The 23676-nt window shown below is 39.2% G+C and overlaps 1 protein-coding gene across 1 annotated transcript; it reads right to left on the reverse strand.

Moving 5' to 3' along the window:
• Positions 1-6: 6 nt before the first annotated feature.
• LOC111673710 (serine palmitoyltransferase 2-like) lies at positions 7-22011 on the reverse strand. The gene is made up of 12 exons (XM_023431549.2): positions 21623-22011; positions 18825-19019; positions 17404-17558; positions 15374-15522; positions 12372-12496; positions 11645-11738; positions 10271-10376; positions 9550-9769; positions 8413-8539; positions 5232-5367; positions 4476-4605; positions 7-263 (listed from the first exon to the last, which is right to left on the reverse strand). Exons 1-12 carry the CDS (start codon positions 21773-21775, stop codon positions 144-146), a joined length of 1710 nt encoding a protein of 569 aa, XP_023287317.1. The 5' UTR covers positions 21776-22011; the 3' UTR covers positions 7-143.
• Between the last annotated feature and the right edge of the window lie 1665 nt (positions 22012-23676).

A 23676-nucleotide genomic window follows, 5' to 3' on the forward strand; every position in this document is an offset into this window, starting at 1 on the left:
GGGGTGTTACATTATGGCAAACTAGTGACAAGGGGCACCTGTGCACATGTTGGTCCTTGTGGAAGACTTGTGATCCATCTTGACCCGTTCTGTATTTTCTGGGGTTGTTCAGGTTCACGCCGCTTCGGGAGAGGAGTGGTTCGTCAGTCGTCAATGTCCTCATACACATTATCGTCAAAAGGCCGCGCCAAAGACGGCTGTATTCTGTGTCGGGAGTACTTGAGCTGAAGAAGGTCTCCTACCTCACTGATGACACTCAGAGCCTGTGGAGACATTTATACAATAAAAAAAAAAAACTGTCAACATGAAGGGCAATTTGTGGCTCGAGCCAATTTAAAGCTGCAACAAGCAAGATTTTAATGGAAAAAACACACCTGTCTGTTAAGATTAAGTCACAAACCTTCCCTAAAAACAGACAAGACCACTAACTTTAATGCTGCAGTTGGACCCAATATTTCACTCCTAATGCCTTGGTTTGAGGTGAAGTCACCAGTAGGATATCTTGTTAGGGCAAAGTTGGCAATGAGTTCATAGAGATATGCCATCTAAACAAATCTAAAGTGTTTGTTCAGTGCATTATTTCTGACCAATGAAATAATGAACTTTCTAGATTCCTGTATGGTTAACAATAACAAGGAGACGTGGGGGCGACTAATGTGATGTTACAAAATACTAAAGCCAACATGTGACAGAGTTCCCCTGCTGCCTGGATTTGTAGAGAGCTTGTAGGCTCGTTGTGATGTTTTCAGTTACGAAACAGAGAAAAAAGGTTTTGGTGACTGACAGTTAACTTGCACAAGCTGTGTATGTATAGTGAGTGTGTGGTACAGCTCATACTTAGACTGAATAGCATTACTTTTTATCCCATTTGGTGTTTCCGTCACCTGAAGATTTGGCTTTGTTGCATAAAGCAAATAATTTTGACAGAAGCTTAAAGCTGCATTAATTGATTGTTTTTGGCCACTTGGAGGTGCAGTGTAAAAACAACACTGAGGTACGATCGCCTTTTAAACCTGATATGATGAATGTGGTCCCTTTTTTTTTTTTTTCAAACCAACATTTATGCAAAAACATCGACTGTGACGCCAGCGTCATTGTTCACATGCTTGCATACTTTGTGTGTGTCTGGCAGATCTAAAAGTGTGTCCACTAGGGGGCAGATTAGGGCCTGATCATCCGTGGCTTAAAACAGAACATCTTCCTTGTGAACTCCACTTATGTACGGCGTTAACAGAAACCATGACAACACAAAATTGTTGATGTTGAGATCACGGCAGAGAAAATTACTGTTGCGACAGCTCTCCTCAAAACTTTCTGCCAATGATACAGAGATGCCCGACTGCTGCTCACCTTACTTTCTGATGCTTCCACCACTAGTCATGTGCTAACTTGTGACTCATGGCTACATAGCGTTCATTTATGAGGATGTGCAACACTCCCGAGGACTGAAGGCCATGTAAGGTTGCCATCATGTGTATGTGAATACATACTTCAATCAAGTTTATCAGTGAGCTTAGTAAACAACTCTTTAGCATTAATTTGGATTAGTGTGTCTGGCCGTCTGATGAATGTTACTACTTTTAGCTCTGTTTTAATCTCCACCAACTCCCTACAAAAACCTTCACAAGCTAGTTGCTAACTTTGTCTGTCTGCTGTTTGGTGCTGGGCAGGTCAGGTCATGTCAGGTCATGTCCTGTGGGTTTCTCAGAGCGTTTTCACTGAAAACAGCTGCCATCTGCGACTAGAAATGACACTGATCAGAGTAAACCAAAAATGTTGGCAGGGTATAAAATACAAACAATAAACTGAAAGATGCTAAATTGCTCCATTGAGTTGAGGGGAACTGCGGAGTCATGTGATCATTCTCTGTAGGTTTGTTACTTTCGATGAGTGACCCCTTTCACTTTGCATGTAGTCATTTGATCCATTGTTAGTATAAAAAATAATGATAAGGGCAGATTTAAGTTGATGCGTCTTTACATCCGTTTGTTGCACTTGCAGCAAATCTGTGACATCCATCTCTATTCTTGTCCACCCATCGTCTTTGTATGCATTAATGCACCTGTCCTCACTGCTTTGATGTTGGTGTAGGTTAGTTAGGATTTGACATTTGTTTGAAGCTAGGATATTCATGTAGTCGATCAAATGAAAGGTCTTAGGAAGGACAATAATAAAAGACTTAAGGTTTATTTGTATATGTGTGGGTGTGTGCGTGTGTGTAAAATGAGACGACAAAACTGTCAAAGCTCACCAGTAGGTAAAAGAAACACAAACCAAAATGACACATCAAAGTGTGAGGGAATGATACAAAGAGAAAGGCTAACAGAGGTGGGTTTTAACATCATGACAGATAAAAGCACTACAGCACTACAATACTCCCACTGCCTGTCCCTCAGCTTATTTTATTTTATTTTTTCAAAGCACAAGAAGAACAGGAGCAGATAACAGTCCTGAATAGACAGCACTTTGTGGGGACACAGTCTGCATTCGAGTCAGCTGAGCATCGAGGACACCCGCGCGTGGGAGGTATCATTATATTCACATGTATGATTCAAGTGGGTAATTTCCCAATGAGAAACATGCTGTGCTTTGTCACATGGTGCAATGACAGTCACCTGAAGCTCAATATCAGCAAATCCAGTGAGTTTATGGTTGACCACCAGAGGAACAGAAGGCCCCATGACCTGGTGGTCATCCATTATGGCCTCGTGGCTATTTGCCTCTGCCGACCAGTCCAGTTATAGGAAATATGCTGACGATCTCCCTTTCTGTTCGTGAGTTATGGTGTTAAGTAATGGCCAGAGAAGTATTTTCGCATAACATTATGATGTCACAGAGAAGTTAGACCTTTGACCGCTTGGATATAAAATATCATCACTTTATCATTTTATCCTATTAGACACTTCCACTGATTCCACTTCTTGACCTTTGACCCTACCCTGACGGTAAAATGCTAACCCTAAAACCCTAACCCTCCAACCATAACCCTAACCCTAAAACCTTAATCCTCTAAGCCTAACCCCAAACCCTTCTGACCTGTGACCTCCAACTTCTAATCAGTTCATCCTTGAGTCCAAACGAACATTCACCAGATAAGAAATTCCATAAAGGCGTTCCTGAAATTCGACAACATAATGCCTCCATTCACAACTTTTGCTGGCATGGAGGCATAAAAAAGGACTTAAGACCGTGACTGGAAGAGGAAGAGCGGTCAGCTCGGCAGTGAGCTCATTTCAGTATAATAGAGGAGCCCTCCTTGAGAAGAGCGGGCAGCTTTTTGATGTGTTGCCAAGAGCAATCAAAGCTCTGCGCTTTTGTAGACTAACACAATGAGTAAAGAGGGTGGCTGGAGTGGAGGTCTGAACTCCAAACACTCAGAATATGCTGTGAATGCACTGTGCATTAACCCGCAGAGTGATCCAGCTGATGCTTTACTGTCGTTGTTGCATGGGGTCACTTCAACTCCACTTCTCCTTAAACTCTAAGTGATACACTTATAATGATGTCAGACGCAGCGAGAGACAGGAGAGATTCGGTGTATCTGAAGAGACCCAAAAGTATTCTCCACGAGCAGACACAAGAGATCCAACCTGTGTCCTCCCAATTAGAGACACTTTTCCACCCATTAGACTGCCCTTCTTCCCTTTAATGTCACTGTGATCTCTTGCTTAGCTTCTTGAAGGTCATTACAATAGCTTGGAACAGGAGGGCCCTAACTTTTTAGTAGGAGTATAACTTTAAACAAAAATCAGCCTCAGCTAGTAACAGCCAGTACCACTGCCTGCCAATTGGGGAATATTGGCATTTTGTACCCCACTCTCCCTTCTGGCAAATCAAGCTAACAAGCTACACACTGGAAAACTTTGACAAAAAAAGTAAAAAAAAAAAAACTTGATGTGTACACAAGTCTAGTAATTAGCCATGACCCCCTGGAACAAGACTTAGCAGAGGAACCAGTAAAGCTTACTGCAATTAAGGCTTGGGACTGACAATTCTGACTAATTAAAGAAAGTCTAGAAAACCCAGAGAGTGTTTTTCACTGAATAATAATGGCTTCTTTCTACTGTGTGGGCAGAGCACAGTGAGATCTGGCTATGCATGACTAGTCACCATCAATACCCTTGCAATCTAAAAATACTTAAAAAGAAAAAAAAAAAAAAAGAAAGAAAAGAAAAAGAAAAACAATTCAGGTTTAGCTCCCATACAATGTGGTAAGCGTGCAGAAGCTGCATATCATTAGTTAGCAGAAGGACATTTCACCAGTAAGACTTAACAGCCATGTTAGAGGCGTCCAAACATAGGAGAAGATTTTTGAAATGCTTGTTTAGTCAGTTTCAACTATTAGTATCGATACGTTTTAATATCAATGATCTCAAATTAACATCTCATGGTTAAAAAGCCAGTTTTAAGTGAGAATTGTTTCTCATTTATCTAAAAGTTTGTCACTTAGTTTGTGAAGGGAAGTGAATATTTACCCTGTTGAGCATGTCTCTTGTGTGGGCGGCTGAGATGCAGAAGCGAGCCCGGGACTCGATGATGGGCGTAGCAGGAAAGCCGACGACCACCACCCCAATGTTCCTCTTCAGCATCTCCCTCCCAAACGCTCTGTGGTGGTGGGGGGGGCAAACATGAGACACACACAGCAAAAATGACTCAAGGACAATAACAACAACAACAATGTCCTATTCCATTCTTAATGTATAGAAACTTCTACTGTTGTTGTCACGCCAACAGCAGCTGACCACATAAACAGATACTCCTCAAGGAGTTACAGTTGGCTGGGGAGAGGATTGTGAGGGCTTCTGTTAACGTTAATGTTATCTTCTATTTGTGTTTTAGTTGCATTTGTTATTGTGTGTGTAACATTGTTATATGTTCTATAAGTGAGTAATGTGATGCTGCTTCACAATACAAAAGATTTAGAACATAAAAGTGTCTGCTTAATATTGACCTTGAAATTAAATTACTCCGTTTGGTGAGTTTTACAATCCTGTGATTGGATGAACATAGGTAATTGATTAAATATATTGATTATTTATTGTCGCTCGAGTTAAGACTTTCTTCCAAAAAGACTGAACTTTCACGCTTACTATTTACTATAGAAATGCTCAACAATAAACGAGTTAAGCAAACAAAAGCCTGATAATAATAATCATATTGATTGAAATGCTCCAGGTGGGAGTCGGTGGATACAGTCTCCTAGCAGCATCCAGTCAAAGCTGGTGGCTCACCCTATCTTGGCGGGCATGTAGAGCATCATGGGTACGACAGGAGAGTCGTTGTTGCCATAGATGATGAAGCCCATTTCTCGAAGACTCTTGCGGAAATAGACTGTGTTCTCTGCCAGCTGTCGCACACGGTCACAGCCTGGAGGTGATGAGAAAAGATTTTGAAGAGTTGACAGCAAATACACTGCAAGTTAACCACACTCCTATCAAGTGTTTGAAAAGGATATATACCTTACGACAACACAATGTGCTGACCACCGTTGTTACTCGGTCATTAACATGTGAACATGTTATGGACACAGTCTCTTAAGGATCTCAGTCAGATGTTACAATTAAACTGTAAATAATGTATGTTTTATCAGTGCTAATGTAATTAATGAACAATATGTGGATATTTATTCACTGTATTGAGCTGCACTGAATGTCCTTCATATCTACTCAGTACAATTTACTACTGAAAGTTAGAAAAAAAAAACAAAAAAAAAACACTTGCTGTAAAAGATAAAAATGTATAAGAAGTGACAGAGTTTAACAAAGACTCCTCTCCTTTTCAAGCATTTGTTTTTTTCTTTACCAGATCTGATATCTTTGGTTGAAAAGAAAAGAAAGGAAATCAGCAAAGGGTGACGGTGCTTTGAAAAGATGAAAAAAATGACGGTTGACAAGCAGCTGAAAACAATCACATTCATGAGATGAGTGTGTGAAAACATGTGAGTGTTACAGCATCCAGGCACCACGGGGAGATAAAGTTCTTAGTTTTTCTGTAATGTTTTTTCTTCTCCCATAGGAGATTTCTTCACTGGCTTCTTTGAAAAGCTGGGCTTGTATCAGACACAAAGCAACAAACTCTGTTTAGGGTGCGCAAAAGATTTAGTTTCCCCAACTACTCGTAAAAACTATTGCATGCAGATTTTTGGAAAGACGCATGGAGATGATAGAGTCTATGTCAATATCAAAAATTAAAAACGCTTTTGGGTAAAAAGAAAGCAGCACAAAGGCTTGGATTAGCCAATCAAATGCCTTTAATGGTAAATGCTTTGCAGCTTAAGGACAGTATTATATGGTGGGGCTTGTATATGTTACACATTTTCTGTGATCCAATTTCAGCAGCCCTCCACCTACACACTGATCTACAGCAGGTGAACACAGGTAAGGTGAAGTTTAGGTTTAGATCACAGATGTTTAGTTAAGTTAAGTTTGGCTCAGGATTGTACTCGGGTTTACGGTTAGCCAGTCCCAGTGAAGGAGGTGGAATTGTGCCCAACCTGAGAGGATCAACTCAGGGCAAAAAGACAGCAGAAATGTTTACTATATGAAATTTAGGACACTATTATCATTAGTAAGACAATAATAAGTCTAAAGAATCAAAAATGAGTTCCAGGCTTGCGACAGCTTCTACTCTCCTCTTTGCACAATAGCTGGAATAAGAGACAATAGTAGTTTGCACTGACACCTGGTGGCTAACGAGGAGCATTACAGCAACGAAGATTGAATTAATTCAACCAAATAAATCCTGATGTGCTGATTTTGCAGTGAATATATTCACTATTTAGTGTTGATTTAAATATACTTATAATACTAATAATACACATATATTTCATTTAACTTAATTTCTTTATCAAGTTTTCCTTGCATGATTCGCCTTCTTTGTACAATATCCTTTTGTCGTGTGACATGTTGCTTTGTGCAGGTTTGTCAGTCCTGGTCTATTCTCACTTCTAAGCTTTCGATGTATCTGACATGTTATTCATTCACAGTCTTTGTTGCTGTCGGCTCCTTTATCCATCTGCAGAGTAAAATCTTGACCTTGTAATAAGCTACTCCACTAAATCTCTTAATATGTGTTACATGTCAGACAGGGCCAAAGTGTTTGTTAGTTTTTCTTCCCTCCTGTCTCTCTCCTCATCCCCGGTTTTCTCTCCAGGTGCTAATCAGTCTGATTGGTGTCTGTTGCAGTTGAGTCATGCCTGCTCTTTGGTTTCCTGGCTTCAAGTTGGCCTGTCATCATTCGGAGCTCGTCAATAAAAGCAATACTCCTGACGACTTCACTCTCTCTCACTCACTCACTCACTCACTCACTCTTCTCTCAGCTGAGCTAGTCTTGTACTGTGAGAGAAAACCTATTAGGAATATTAGGAAAAGGTATGTGGTGGGATGTAGGACAGTAGGTAAGTTTGGAAGGGGGTGCCATTTACATTTCAGTGTAATGTTAAAGCATGTCAAAGCAATGTTAGGTGTTTTTAGAAGTTAATTCGTTTTGTTTTGTTTGTATTGTCCCATCCTCCCCCATATTTTGTTGATCTTAGATTTGTATTGAGATAACCTGAAAATAATTCCCTTAAATTTTCACTTCTACCCCGACTCCTTCAAACTCTTTGGTTGTCATGTTGAGTTTTCATCTCAACCAGGAGACATGACACATAGATCTAACTTTAAATGGTATCGTTTCATCTGATAAAAGGTTTTGTAAGGAGGGAGTTGAGCATTTGAAAAAACAAACATCTCTATGCTTTCATTACAATATAAACAAAAACACGAGCAGTTCTTAACCATTGACCCCTGTTATAAATCAGAATCCTTGGGAATCCCTTTTAAGAATGACTGTACAAATTAGCACTGGCAGGCAGAGGACCTGAGAGCCCAGTTAATAATTTTCTATTATGGAAAAGGGTTTTATTTAAGGCTGTCACAATATCAGTTTTTTACTACAAGATTATCATGATTATCATAGCCAAAAGATTTCACGATAATAATTTTATCCTGACATCTATAGAAATTAAAAAAAAAATGATAATAATAGGTAATAGTAATAATAATGCTATCAGTCAAATTAATCTTTTACTTTGTTTATTGTCCGTTTTGTCTCTTTTTTTGGCAAATGAATAAGAGGAGCGTAGGGAGATGGAGAGAGTTTGTAACCATAACTGTACAAAAATGTACACAAACAACAATTAAACTTGATGGTTAGTAAGGCAACCAGATGAACTGATAAACAAAAGATCCACAAGGCCTAACATCTGTCATCACCATATTATAGTATACGATATAAACGTGTATTATTAACACAATACCGATATTTCATATTTTAAATATCACAGTTATTGTCAAAATCGTTATATCGCAACACCCCTTGATTTATTACATTCAAAGAAAATTCAATATTGTATCACCAATTTGGACTCACCTATTGTTGTGCCATCCTCTCCCATAATGCACTTCATAGAAGTGATGATTTGCTCCACCACAGGAGGAGACATGGAGGTGGCGTAGACTGCACTGTGAGAATGGGAGCGCAGGTACTCAATAAGCTCCTAAACCCAGCAGATACACAGGATGTGTAAGTAGATATGCATGAACAGCAATGCACTTATTACTCTACAACCCCTTCTACCTTGGAGGCTTTGGTATTCTTTGTAACTGAGACTTGGCACAGCTTACTTTAGATTTACTGCTTTCTTTACTCACTCAAATGAACAGTTGTCTGTAATCCTTCAATATAAAAAAAAACCTGGAAAATACACTGTTTTGCATATTGTAAGAATATAAAGGGCTCAGACATTCAATGCAAACTTTTATGCAGTAAAGTAAGAAAATGTAGTTGTGATGAAAACAGATTTTTGTTCCTTCCACATATCCATATAGTAAGATTATATAGGCCTACATAATAAGAACTACCATCGCTCTTATGGTATTATTACAATGTTTGAAAGACATGCAGGTTATTAACACATCGTATTGTGAGTTATATCCTGCAACGTGATGACACATTCTTTGACTAGTGATTCATGCTTTATGTCAGTTTCCTTCCTTACACATCCCAGACAAATTTTTTTATTTTTTTTTTTATTTTTTTTTTATATTTAGTTTATCAACGTCACCAAATCTAATATGTCACAATCTTTTCAGCATTTCCTGGAGACAAAAATTGAAATCTTTTGAAATCAGGATTTGGTCTCGTTCCGATCACAATGATGTGCTGTGGAACAGGGCTAGTATGTCAGGAATGCAGCAGTGATGAACTGCAAGGCTGTAAGTCCACATTGCTGGGATGATGGGTGTCCTTTTTTTCTTTTTTTTCCCCAGAGCTTAAACTTTCCCACTTGACACTGTAACTTCTGATTTTGAGAGACTGCATATATATAACGCAGTACATTTAACATCAGTGTTTAATTTACCCTGGGTTACTGAATTGGAAAACTATCTACTGTATATTTTAACTTGTGAGCTTGAATTTATCTTATGCTACAGTATACCATCTTTCTTCATAACTCTGAAATCTGAAAAATGCTCATAAAATAAACCCACAACTGTCCGTTCTCACCCGTTTCCCTGCGATGTATCCCCCCGCAGCGCCAAAGCTCTTGGTAAATGTGCCCATCATGACATCCACGTCACAGGGATCGAGGCCAAAGTAATCGACCACGCCTCTCCCTCTCGGCCCCAGTGCCCCTATGCTGTGGGCCTCGTCTAGGTAAAGGTAAGCCCGGTAGCGCTTCTTCAGGGCAATCACTTCTGGCAGGCGGACTATACTGCCCTCCATGCTGCAGGGAGGAAAAGGCAAGCAGAATGCGTTTCAGTCAGTGTCAAGCAAATGTCACGGTGTGTTCATGTTAATTTCATTCCTGACAACCCAGGGAATTTGAGCTCAAGGGAGTACTGTCATCTGCTGAACAGACTTCATCTGAATGACAACCAGATGTCAAGTATTATACTTCAAATATATTGTCAACGTATGAAATGTATGACAGAAGTAATGATTTCACAGGTAAAAGCAGATTGCTCAGTGTAAAATTTACAGTTAAAAATAAATCACTTTATTTACTGATGCACAAAACCTGACGCTTGTGCAATTTCGTCAGGCAGTGTTCACTTGAAACTAGGAGGGAAATCATGGGACTCTAAAAACGACTTGCTCTATTGTTTTTGGCTAATGACACTTTTAGCACGGTCAGCTGTTAATGCTGCAAAATCCAAATCCCTTTCAGTGTCTGAAAATATTTTATCAAAGCATCTATCTGGTGAAGGAAAAAAGGATGAACTACCTGTAAATGCCCTCCACCACTATGAGGATCTTCTTCCATGGTCTGTGAGTCCGGGGCTGCCCATGAACTATGGCTTCTCTGAGCAGTTTCTCAAGGCTCTGCATATCTGACAGGAGAATCAAGAGAGCAGTACACTCAAAATGAAACTTTTGGTATCAACAGTGGCACAAAACCACTCGCAATTTGTGGTTAGCCTACACACTCGCCTACGCAGTTTCAATACACCCTCAAATAAAGAGTGGATATGCCTGCAACAACTGAATAGTGAGTGTTTTATTGAAAACATTATAATCAAATAACATGAGATTCTTTCATGATTTGGCCTTATTCTTAGCACATTAGCTGTAGTTCAACTCTTCAGCAACCCCATATTTTTGTTTATTTTATTTTATTTTTTTACACCATTTGGTGAAATAATAATAAGCAGATTTGGTTTGTTTGTGTCTGTAGCTGACAAGACAAACTACAAATTACTGAAGTGACTAACAGGTAGAAATAGTAAAGCTAGTTTGAAGTGCCTAGCTGAGGAGTTTGGGTTTGTTAGCAGGACGCTAATGGCAAATGTCACCACATATTTTTGTGTGTGTGAAAATGAGGTTAGTGTGTTACAGAAAAAGTGTTTACAGAGAGAAGATACAGTATGCTGAATGCCAATATGATTTTGTAACGGCATACAATCTGACTTATTTGAGGAAAAGCACAGGTGTTATTAATAACATGATAGCAATTTCTAATTAAATGTCTCAGTAAGCCATGACACTGTGAGCGTGAGCTAGCATGAACCACATCAGGGTCCTGAAACTGAAGCAGCTAGATTTAGCCATGATTAAATGTTATTATTATTTTTGCTTTGCCAACTTTGACATGGCAAAATGTCTTGCACAAACAGACCTAATACTTTCAAAAAGTGATGTGGTAGCTTATATATATATTTGTGAGTACCAAACATTTTGGCTGACTCCTAAAATGAAACTCAATCTGGCTCGGTCAGGTTTTTCAAAACACTGAAATTATGATCGGAAACTAAAACAGACATAAAATGCAGAGCTAGCTCCCCACAGTGTGTGTGTGTGTATGTACCATATTTTCCACTATATAAACTAAAGTGATGAGACCAAATTACCACACAGTGGTGACACCGCATATGGAAGAATACGTATAAGAAAAACATAATCGCTCCAAGTGCATTAATGATATGGGACAATAAAAGTACTAAGAGAAAGAAGCAATGAATGAAGACAAAGCTTAACCACTTGAAGTGAGGGATTGACAAACAGAGATAGACATGAGGATGCAGGTGGACAGAGAATGAATGGACCTATAAATGCATTTAAGAGTCACATGACAGTAGGACCTATTTGTAATCACACTCACTGTTATGTTTGAAGACTCTTATGGTAGACCCAGAGAGTCTGGCTCCCAGCACCAGAGAGGCGTGGTTCAGTTCATCACTCAGAATCAGGCAACCCTGCAGGACACCAGACCAACATTAATTAGCATAAATTATTCATACAAATGTTTTTTTTTTTTTTTTTTTTACCCATCCGAGGCCTCAGATAACATTACATCTACTGACCTACTTCAAAAATCAGTTTGGTACATATTTTCTTATTGATTGCATTGTTTGCTAGGGAAACCACTGAGCGACTACATTGATGATGGAAATGTGCAAACATTTTCAGGTTTGCATAATTTCACAATCACGAAAAGAATTTAAAGCAGCAGTCTCACACTGACTCCACTCAACTGTGTCGTGAGGAGATCTACCTGCCAAACGACACAAGCAGCAATGTGACAGAACAGACTGGTCTGAACTGTTATTTTTCCCCCTGACATGCAGTCAAGCTACTATTCATTGTGCGAACAGGAAGAAGTTCCTCCTGATATGACGCCAGAGGGTGGTTTTGTGTCTCTGTACATGTGGTGCTGCTGGTGACCTGTGATAGTGTGATGTTATGGAATGTTTCTGTCAGAGACTGTACCCAACAGTTCACACACAAAATTGCTTGGTAAGTAGGAAGCCTAAGAGTAGAGATAAGAAATGTGTGCTGCAAGAATAAACCAGCTCTACCAAGGAACCACCGATCACCTGTGGTCTTACCTTTCCAGCCAGCGCTGGTATGTTCATGGAGTTGGTTGCAAACCCCATCCCAAACGCCATAGCTGACTCCACGCCGAGGAACTTAGCCACCAGTATCTCCATCTCCTCGTGTCTGTCCAGGTTGCCTGAGATGCAGACATATAGGAGGTCACCAAAAACACATACCAGTCAGAACCTGAAAGATATACAGTGGTGTCAGTAAAGTTCTCAGACCCCTTCACTTTTTGCACGATTTATTGTATCGTAAAAAGGGTAAAACTGCCATTTTTGCACATCAATCTACACTCAATAACCCATTGTTACAAAGTGAATTTTTTCAAATTTCTTTGCAAATCTATTAAAAATGAAAAGCAGAAAATTCTCATTTACAAAATGACACTCAATTCAGTACTTTGTAGCGGCCCCTTTGGCAGCAGTTACAGCTTCAAGTCTTCTTGAGAAAGTCTCTACAAGCTCTGCACACGTGGATTTGGGCAGTTTATCCCACTCCTCCTGGCGGATCATCTCAGGCGCCGTCAAACTGAATGGGAAGCATCTGTGAACCGCCATCTTCAGATCTCCTACTGGGTTTAAGTCTGGGCTTTGGCTGATTGCTTCAGGTCATTGTTGTGCTGAAACTGTGCCCCAGTCTTAAAATAGCAATTTTATCCATTCAAAATCTACAAGACAATCAAGTGTGTACAGTGTAGGGGGTCGGAATACTTTCTGAAGTCACTGTAGACTTACACAGATTGTTCAGTAAACATAATAAATATATAAGGGATATTTCAAGATGTTGGAAAATATGCTTATTTGCTTTCTAGATGAGATGAATGAGATGACAAGATTGATAACACTCCCATATCTCTCCATTCAATATTAAGTGACAGCCAGGGGGATGGTTAGCTAAGCTTAGCATAAAGTCTAGAAGCAGGGGGAAACATCTAGCCTCTCCAACATTCAAAAATACCTCAGCACCTACCAGCACCTTGAAAGCTCTATAATTAACATGTTACTTATTTATTTATGTATGTCTGTATGTATGGATGGATGGATGGATACTTATCCCCTAAGGGAAATTAATGTGTCCATCAGCTCGTTGTTGACAATAATAACAGTTAATAATAAATAAACAATAATAATTAATTATTATATTATTTAAATATATTATTAGTCCACTTCCTTTGGCTGAGTTGTTTTTATAGCCTGATGGCAGACGGAACAAAGGAAAGTGAGACAAATTGACATGATATATTTTTATATTTTTTTGTATGCATTAAACAATGTGTAAAAATGACAAGTGTGGTTTTACAGGTGCTAATGTGCTGGACTATTTTTGTCCAGGCACAGGACTCCTACTGGAGTCTTGTTGTCAATGTTATATTTGGACAGGTAGCTGTTTCCCCCTGAGCTAAACTAACAAGCTGTAGCTTCATATTTGGTGTATAGACATAAGCGTAGTTCTTATGTCTGTTCTTATTTGACTTTAGCATAATATACCAAAAAGTTGAACTATTCATTTATGTTACTGTTTCTGTATCTAAATAATGCCAGACAACTGCAATCTGTCAACACACAAGCATCATAAAACCTCCATGAGCTTTTGGAGTCAATCTGTCTCTCAGTGCCACATTACATATCATCTAATATTTCCAGCTGACAGCTCTTATGGAGCACACACTACTGCACTCTTTATCAAGACGTGGCCAGGCCACAGAGAGAGAGAGGCGTCAGTGTTTCTACTCTATCAGTAAATATCTGTTAACCAGATGGTCTACTTCGCTTCCTCCAGGCTCATCTGGATCTTATCAGACTTGCTCTGCAGTCTGGCTTCATCTATAGATTATGTAAGTACATATAAACCCTTGAAGAGACATCTGTCTTCCAGATATTATTTTCAACAGATTTTTAATCTTGATACTCTGGTAAATCTGGGAAGTTTTGGTCTTATTTATTACATAGGATCCTTTAAGACAATTACTATTATTTTTTAAATAACAGTATAATTTTCAGTCTTTGTGTTTTGATTAATCTTTATTTAAATATTTTCTTTTTTTCCCCCCAATTTTTTTTTTTTTTAATCAGTTTTTTTCTTGTCTTTCTTTAATTTGTAAATCCAGCCCATTTGGAAAAAAGGATAACTGATCCTTGATTGGCCTTTTCAGAGTAAAAACAAAGATTAAGGCTTAAAGAAGCTATGTTGAGTTTTTGACCACTAGTTGCACCATGAAGCAATGTTTTTATGAGTGGGTTACCATTTTGTTTGCAATGCGCACCTGCACAAGTCAGCAAAGAGGGACACTAGTAGCTAACAAACATTGATATAAAAACATACAATTTAAAAAAAAAAAAAAAAAGGCTTTTAGAAAGAACTGGCTTTAACATCTTTGTTAGGGCTAAAGCTAAACCTATTCATTGATTACTCAAACAGTTAAAAAGTCAAAAAAACCAAAACAATTCATTTAAAAATAAAAAACAAAACAACAAAACAATATTTTTTGGATTCAGCTTCTCAAATGTGACGATTTGCTGTTTTTGTCTGTTTTATGTCAAATCTAAATTGAAATGTTTGGGTTTGAACTATTTTTCAGAAATCTTTTTGGGGAATTGTGATGTGCATTTCTTTTTTTTATTCAACAATTTCTTACATTTGATAAATTAAACACTTTATTAAGAACACTGATAGATTAATCAATAATAAAATAAATGTTAGTTTCAGTCCTACTCATGTCCCAATGATAGAATCAATGCTGTGCAGCAGAAATATAGCTAAGATATTAAAACTATGCTTTCTGATATTTGCATTGAAATCAAACACCATGTGCACAGATGGAATCCATTACTTTAGTTTTCACTACAAAACTAAACAGACTGGTCTATGATGCTTTGTTTACTGTGGTGAATTAATCCCTCCACATTGCTCCAGTGACAGCAATAACAGTGGGTGTGTCTGGTGTGTGTGTGTGTGTGTGTGTGTGTGTGTGTGTGTGTGTGTGTGTGTGTGTGCGCGCGCGCATTTGTACCAATCTCCTGCCTGGTGCTTGCAACTCCGACGCCATACTTCATGGTGACCTCAGCTGCAGATTCAGCGCAAGGACCTGTGTTCTCAGCGAAGCCGAGATAATTATACGAGCCCAAGTTAATCACATCCTGCACTACCCGACCCGTGTACCTGGGAGAGAGAGTCAGACAGAGGAAACAATCAATGAGAGGAAGCCAATGTTTCTGCAGGCTTATTGGTACAATTAATAGTAATGATCGGCAGAGCTAATTAAAAAACTAAATTGAAGTGAGAGTGAGAGGCTGGACTGCATGAAAGTCCTCTTTGTTTTTCCAGTCTTTCCGATCTCGAGCAGGATCGGCCATGCTGTTTGACGCAGCTGTCCCCTCATTTTCTCACTGGCACTCCCCGCTCTCTGACTTTTTGCTTTTCCTTTCTTTTTGTCGCAGTGCGTGATGTCTGACTTCACGCACACACACACACACACACACACACACACACACACACACACACACACACACACACACACACACACACAGCGTGGCTGACCTCTGTCTATCCTCACGCACCAGTGATCATCGTCACAAGATACAAAGATATAAATCACAATGATGAACCACATATGAAAGTGGACCAATGCAGGAGGAAAGGCTTCTTTTCAAACTAGCTACAAATGTGGTCTTATCTCATCTACACTGGGGAGATAAGGTTCTCTGTGGTTACTGCTGTTGAGAATTTGGAAAATACACCTGGCTCATACTAGATTTGAGTAAACTGGTTTAAATAAACTACGTTGTGATGCACTGAATCACGTCCTTTGTTTCTGCATGTGGAAAAAATACTAAATAATTGGATTCTGAAACACAATATCACTACTAACAAGTCATACTATACACAATATAATGCAATCCAGTACACTAGACCTGCGATAAATGCTTCATTTTCACATACAGTATGGCGTATGTTTGGTTATGAATGTGTCCCAGAGGAGTTGATTTAACCGTGTGGTTATTTTTCTGACGTCAGATTCTGTGTTATACTGAACTGCATTGAACTGAACAGGTTTACCCAGTCCTGTCTTTGTGTATGTGGGGGTGTTGTACAAATGTTTAATAAGTACTACTATAAGTAATACTGAGAAACACACGAACTGACCCAACAAAATAATAGAAAATAACAAAATGAAATAATTTGCAAAAAAAAAAAAAATCATATTGCAATTATTTTGGCAGATGCTGCAATTGCGATATGAGTTTTTGCATTTCATTTTCACTGAGAAAAATATAAAAATGATGATGAAGTGATTTTTGCTGGGGTCTGTACCGATAACCATATTCCCTTACATCTGAAGAATATGATTTGTAGGCGATAGCATCTTTGTAGCACCACAGTTCTTCATTTATGGTATGCTGTGACCCATTTTACCTTCTTGCAGTTTTAAATGCAGCTACTACGATTTGGATATTGCACTAACATTACGATGAATTGTTCGGCCCTTATGCACAGATATGATATATATACACAATAAGCTACTGTCGGCTCATATATCAACCTGGCTGATTAATCGACCTGGTTCTACCCTTAATCACCCCCGTTTTTCCCCATATAAGAGACCACATTCCTTCTGTGACTAATAATGGCTGCACGCACCAAAACATTACATATTCAAAGCTCAAAAACCACTTTCACTTAGTGCCAAATATTATTCTTTCAAACAACACAACAGTGTAAAATGGTGTTTTACACTGTTGTAGCTTTTGGTCAGCTCTGGCCAGTGAGGAGTGTGTGTAACCCTGCTCACTGTTTTTGCTGTCCAGTAACATTTCCCAGTCCTTTGTCTAAACTGAAATATCTCACTTATCTTTGTGTTTGTAGGAGATAAGAATGTTACCACAGTGACAACTATACCTCGACTGGGACACTAACCACACAGTTGACCTGAATCTTTGCTATTTGTGGCCTCTGTCACTCTGAGACTGTCTGAATACCTGGAGGCTAACGTATTGATTAACACATTGACAGCCTTGAATGACAAGGTGTGTCTTTTCTCACTCAAAAGTCCAGTTGTAGTCGAGGGACGCTCTTTCCATCAGGTCCATTTTGGCCCCGGGGACGCTGCATATCGGCCTGTTCCAGTTGTCTCTGATCCGCATGTAGAGGTTTCTGGTGTAAAAGTTCTCAAAATCCTGGTAGAGTGGAACAAAGTCCTGGACAGGGGGGGAACAAAGAGAACATAGTGGGAGAGAGCAGAGACAGAACCGTGAGCTGAATGTAGGAATTTCACCGTAAATCGTGCATGTTTGTTTTATGAGTTGAGAAACTAATAGTAACTTCAAAGACCTACATGCCACTCATACTTCTGGAAAGCTTAGCTGGAAGGAATTTCATCTCCAGAAATATAATCTGTAACACAACACATGACCGACTGAGGGAGTTCATTTTCCGTAGTTCTTGGAGAAAATATCTGTGGGATATCCTCGGGCTGATTTAACGACCCCACCCCCCACCCCCCATATCTACTCCACAAACTTCCTTTCTTCAACATAACCAAATACCTAAAACAATGGGCTTCACTATCAAACATTACATAACACTTCGAAAACAATCCGAGTGGCGAAGGACATGTTCCAAAAGTGCTGATAAATCCACCATTAGATGTGCGTTGACAGAGAAATGCGACCTTAAGTGTGCACACAGCAAACTATTGTGGAGAAAAGCAATACAACATCGGGGAGAGAAATATTACACCAGCCGCACTGATTTTGCATGCGGGGCACACAAATCCATCTCAACTGCTAAGTGTTTCAGCATATACACAAGCACTTTTCGTCCAGTCTATTTCCTGTTTAGGATATGGTCACGGCGGACAAGATCATATCAAATGTATCCTTTTATTTTTTTTCTTTTCTTTTGCAAAAACACCAAAGCTTGAAGCAATACAGCTCCATATGCTTGAAATATGAGAGCCTGTACTATAGCTCCTAATGTTTGGAAGCTTTGTGGTGTGCAAATATCACTTTGGCACAGTGTAGTTAAGAAAATAACAAATGAATCAGGTTTATTTTTCCATTTGTTATCACTGCTGTTTCTCCGTTGAGTCACCAGGCAACATGTGAAGTAATTAGAGCTTGGCCCATCAAATCAGTTTCATTCCACACCTGAAATGCATCCTGCCTCCTGTTCCTTGACAGCAATTTTGCTCACAGCATTGTCACCGTGCATCAGATAACAATGATAACATTCCAGTCATTATAAAAAGGGCACAGTTTGCTGACTGCACGACACATGCGTCTGCTTTTGGAAATTTGCTCAACAGCTGTCATTATAGGGAAACAAGACGGGGTCATTACAAGACACATCAAACCTATTCGGCTTTTCCCGACTTGCCTGATGACTTTTGTATACTCATTCCTGAATTAATTTTTCCCCCTATTCCTCTAAATTCCCATTTTGTGTCTGTGGCTTCCTCTCACCCTTTGTTTGTCCTTCTCTCTGGCGATGTAGCACCTTTCGATCTTCCAGTGACGGAGGAAGTCGCGGAGGTAGCCGAAGATGGTCAGGATGCCGTAGCCCATGTAGGTGAGTACTGCCACCAGCATGGGCGTCTCCTCAAAAGACTCAATGAAGGGCTGACTGTACAGGCTGCCATGATGGGAGGCCGCGTGGAACTAGGCAACACCGGAAACCAGCAAATGGAATGTAGTGAAACATCATCATCAGAAAACAACTCGTAAAAACCACAATGAATGTTGAGGTATGGCAATTAAGAGAAGATAATTGAAGCTATTGCTTTGCATGTTACTAATATATCCATTTAAGTCAGGATCAGCATTTATTTGTAGTAGCTCTATCAGTTTCCTAACCCTGTTATAGTGATTCAGAGATATTCAAATGAAGTGACACAATGTTCTGTTTATGTTGAAACATGAAAACTATATAAATAATCTGCCAATAAGAAAACACTAAATATTAATTGCACCTCATTTATAATGAAGAAACATAATTACTTGGCGCCGTGGCTTATATGGCATGCAGACACTATATTCAGTTTGCTTTTGGGTTCGGTAAATAGTGCAAAGACAGTTTCATGTAGAAATAGTTAAAAGGAGCAAAATACAAACCCACTTTTACAAGTTAAGCATGAAAAAAATATAATTTATCTTCCCCATGAAAAACACATCTTCCCTACTAATGCCTTAACTGGAAAAAAAAACTTGGTATTTGGAATATTCTTATATAAATCTACGCCCTGATTTCCTGTGGCTCCCTCTCCTTTTGTTTTAATGAGAAAACACGCTATCTTGTTGTAGTTGGGTAATGTTCCTGTAACTTCCTCCAAGGTGAATTATGCGCAGCCAAATTGGAGGTGGGAGTAAGATAAGAACACTGTACTGAGTTCTGGTCAGTTGTGCACTAGCTCTACAGGAAAGAAAACACTGTGTGACATGCCACAGAGGAAAGATTTGACTTCCAAATAAGGGAGGAACTGGCTGTGTTGATGGAAGATCTGTGCACTCAGCACTAAGTGATCAGCAATGCACTAATAAACTTTACATGTATCTATCTTTCATAAAGAAAATTCAACTTTACACATCTATTCTCTCCATCTTTATAATATGGCGGACAGAAACCTACTACTCACAGACGTTATGCAATTTGCTTTCCAGTCATGCTCGTCTCTGTGCTCATGGCTATTAGGCGCTACATGTGACCGGTCATGCCTCTCTCTCAAATACCTTACAGAGTAGCAGCGCTGACATCTGCATGAACTGTAATCAGCTGAGGTTCAGTCACCAGGCGCTCAGTCTCTTAGTGGACCAGTGCAGTTCAGCAGCAGAAACTGGCTTTTGTTTTGTGCACCACAATGTCCGGTGCTGAGAGTAACCTATCAGCACTGTATCTCTCCCCTTATTTTACTTAAGAATCTCAAACTGCACATAACTATCATTACTTTGTTTTTGCCAACAGTTATGTCACTGAATTATTACTATCATGTTATGAGTGACATTGATTTCTCAGCCACTGCGGTGTAGGAGAAAACTGCTTCAAAAAAGTTTAAACAGAAACCCAGCTACCAGGAGAAATTTGAAGAAACTACTGTTCAACATTTTCCTCCAATTTAGCAATGCAACATTCACACTCAAATTACTGTACCACAACATATCAAGCGAGTCTAAATGCCCATGTGTGTGACAGCATCCAATCATGTAATCAGAGGGGACATGTTAATTGGGACAGTAACAGAGGGTGCACCCAAGGGTGGAAATTTCATTAGCGTCGTTGCAGTTTCACAGCATGCATGCAGTCTCAATGGACAACATTAACTGAACAGGTGCACTGGTTCAGCCTGTCCCTGCTCACTCTCTCGTAGCAAGTTCACTTTCTCAGTTGTAGAGAAAGTTACCCACTTCAAGAAAATGGAATTTTAACAAACTTTTACTGCCAGATTTCAATTTCAGTTCAATCTGAAATAGAAAGAAGCAGCCAATAATAAGTTTACACTAAAACACACTGCACTCCCTCTTAGATAAACACACTATCATCTGATGAGATAAGTTGGCAAAATACAAATGTATTGCTATCATCCAGGCAGAGACGTGAAGTGTCCTAAGTTGTCTGACTGGCTGTGATAGTATGTGCATCATGATATACTGTAGGATTATTTTCATGAATTGGTAGGAGTTATACTATCCCCAGTTTGTTCCTCTAATTACAGTCACAATATAAGGCTAGAGCCAGACCTCTTCTGAAACTCGGCACACATATCATAAACTAAACAGAGTTAGAATTCAATGCAATGTCAACTTTCAGAGTTGTGACACCCGCCTTTTTTTTTTTTTAACAACCTTCCTCCTATGAAACCACCGAGGGGGCGGTGGAGCTCAGTATGTACACATTCATAAAGTTGTGCTTTTAATGCATTCAGGTGATGCTTGGAGCAATTGTGATCAAGCCGAATTAAAAAACGTCTTGAAATGATTCAGAGAGAGCTTTGATCTATGTTTAAAGGAAGAATATAACATTACGAAAGATCGAAAACTCTTAAATCTAAAATCTTTTTTATGGAGTTTGGTCTGTCTAGATGAGAACAAACTGTCATGAGATTATCAGCAGCCGGACTCGTCAGCGCATTAAAAAGTCTATCTTGTCATATCCAAATAATGCACGAGTTTATGAAATGACAGTAATTGTCCGGGTGTTTCCGGGTCCACACAGTAGATGCTTCCCCTGCTTCACCAGCCTCTCCTCCCCGTCCCATCCCGGGCCTCACCTCCTCCTCCTCGGGGTGGCAGTGGTGCTTGTGCTGCCGCTCATGGCAGCGGTGCAGGCTCTTCACCAAGCCGTTACTCTCCGGTTTCAGTCCGTTCTTCACGCGGTGACACACTTCCCCATCGGCTGGCTTGGTCGCGGGGCTTTCAGTCATTGCTGGCCAACGATTGTGGAGCCGCGACGGTAACTTGCATGTAGGAACACGGAGCTTGCCTGCGGTGCAAAGCGGTGACAGTATCCGAGCAGGGGACGTTCACAGCCACACTACAAACTCTCTCACACCCTCACTCACACATGCAACACGCACACGCACACGCACACTCACATGCAACACACACACATACACACATACACACTCACACACATTACCCACACACGGTGAAACCTGAAAATCCAGACATTAAATACCGGAAATCAACGCCCATAAGTCACATCGGAGCCTGCAGGAGGGGGCGGGGCAACTCCTCACGTACACTAAAGGGCGGGACTTAATGTACGTGAACTCGATTCACTTTTAATAATGTTTATGGCACTTTCAAGCGTGAAGAAATAAGCTGTAATAATAGGAAAATAAATAAATTAAATTAAATCTAATGAGACATATAGTGCATTTTAGAAAATCAACAACAAAAATTAACTGCATAGCAAATACTTTGACTTGACTAATTAAATCAGTTAAAATCATGAAGGAATCACAAAGACAATTAAAGGACATTATGTAATTAAGTCTTGAAATTCTCAATATTTAAAATTAAAGTCCAAAATTTCACACTGACTCAAAATACGTTCTTGTTGAAAATAAAATAGTATTTAATATGTGTAAAAAAGGCAACAAGCCAACAAAAGCTAATATTCAAAAATAACAATGAGGTCATGACAAGAATCAAGATAACTGAATAATAAAGGGAATCACATACTGTAAAAGTATGTATTGACATTGGAATAAAAGTAACATTTTCATAGAGTTTCTCACAAATATTATATTCTTGCTGAATATATGTTTTCATGTGTGATATTTGCTTATAATCAATTAGTGATGTGAATTGATAGCTATGCTAAGATATATATCTGCACATGTGTTGTATTCATATCAATCATGTGAAGTATTAATGAATTGTAGGTAGTGGTTTTAAGAAAAAAAAATTTTGTCTTGAGTGTGGCACTGTAAGCATGAAGATGCTCACCAGCTGAACCACAGCATCTACATTGTATGTAGACTAGGGTACAGTATAGATAAAGGTTGCAAGGGTATCAGTCTCACAAAATCATGTGGTGAAAGTTTCTTTCTAGACTCACCTCTTTGCACTCTTTGCCGGACAAGACACATTTACAGCCCTTAAACTTAGTAAGCATTGAATCATAAGTTGGCCTCCATCCATCTTTATAATAACTGCAATAAATATCACAGTTTTTGCCATAATTTTGGCTTCACTGCAGTCACAGCAGAACCCTTAATTTTTTGTAGAAGTCCCGGTTTAGCTGCTCCCTCTAGTGGCTTGAAGTTGTAGTGTAACCAACACATGTGCTACTATATAGAGGAGGGGAATCACATCTGTAACTCCTGTAGTATTTAGCTGATCTGAAGACCTGCAGACATGATAAAGAGCTGGGGCAAAGTAGTGTGGCGAACAGTGAAACTAACATGGGGTTAGGGTTGGTATATTACCAATATTATAAATACTATTTCTTTGGGCTGAATATAAAGCTTGACAAACTATTTCTCATATCGAAAACAGGGAGCCTCTCAGGACGTCTCTGACAGGAGATTTGCAACAAAAACAGTAGGTTGCCAGTTTCATTGTGAAAGTATTATACAATAATATACAGTTTTAAGATGCTTGCAATGCAGAATGTTTCAAGTAATAACCTTTGAAATATGATCAGATTACCAGGGTTTTGGCCAGTTTTACTATTGTATGTTGTTACTGATGCAAATAAACCAAGGTTCAATAACTTAGACTCAATTATCATTTACCATTTCTTTCTGTTTTATGTCCTTTTATGTTGTATAATGTTGTAAAAGCTCATAGTTAAGCTTCACATAGTGGTATGTGG

Source organism: Seriola lalandi, unplaced genomic scaffold, assembly GCF_002814215.2.
Source record: "Seriola lalandi dorsalis isolate HSWRI2012SDOR001 ecotype SW California unplaced genomic scaffold, Sedor1 jcf7180002054925, whole genome shotgun sequence".
Lineage (NCBI taxonomy): Eukaryota > Metazoa > Chordata > Actinopteri > Carangiformes > Carangidae > Seriola > Seriola lalandi.

Coding starts and splice junctions, on each gene's coding strand:
- LOC111673710 (XM_023431549.2), bottom strand. CDS start 21,775: ATGACTGAAAGCCCCGCGACCAAGCCAGCCGATGGGGAAGTGTGTCAC. Junction 9,770..10,270: donor GTGGTGGAGGGCATTTACAG/GTAGTTCATCCT, acceptor TCCTCCCTGCAG/CATGGAGGGCAGTATAGTCC. Junction 4,606..5,231: donor TACATGCCCGCCAAGATAGG/GTGAGCCACCAG, acceptor CCACCACCACAG/AGCGTTTGGGAGGGAGATGC.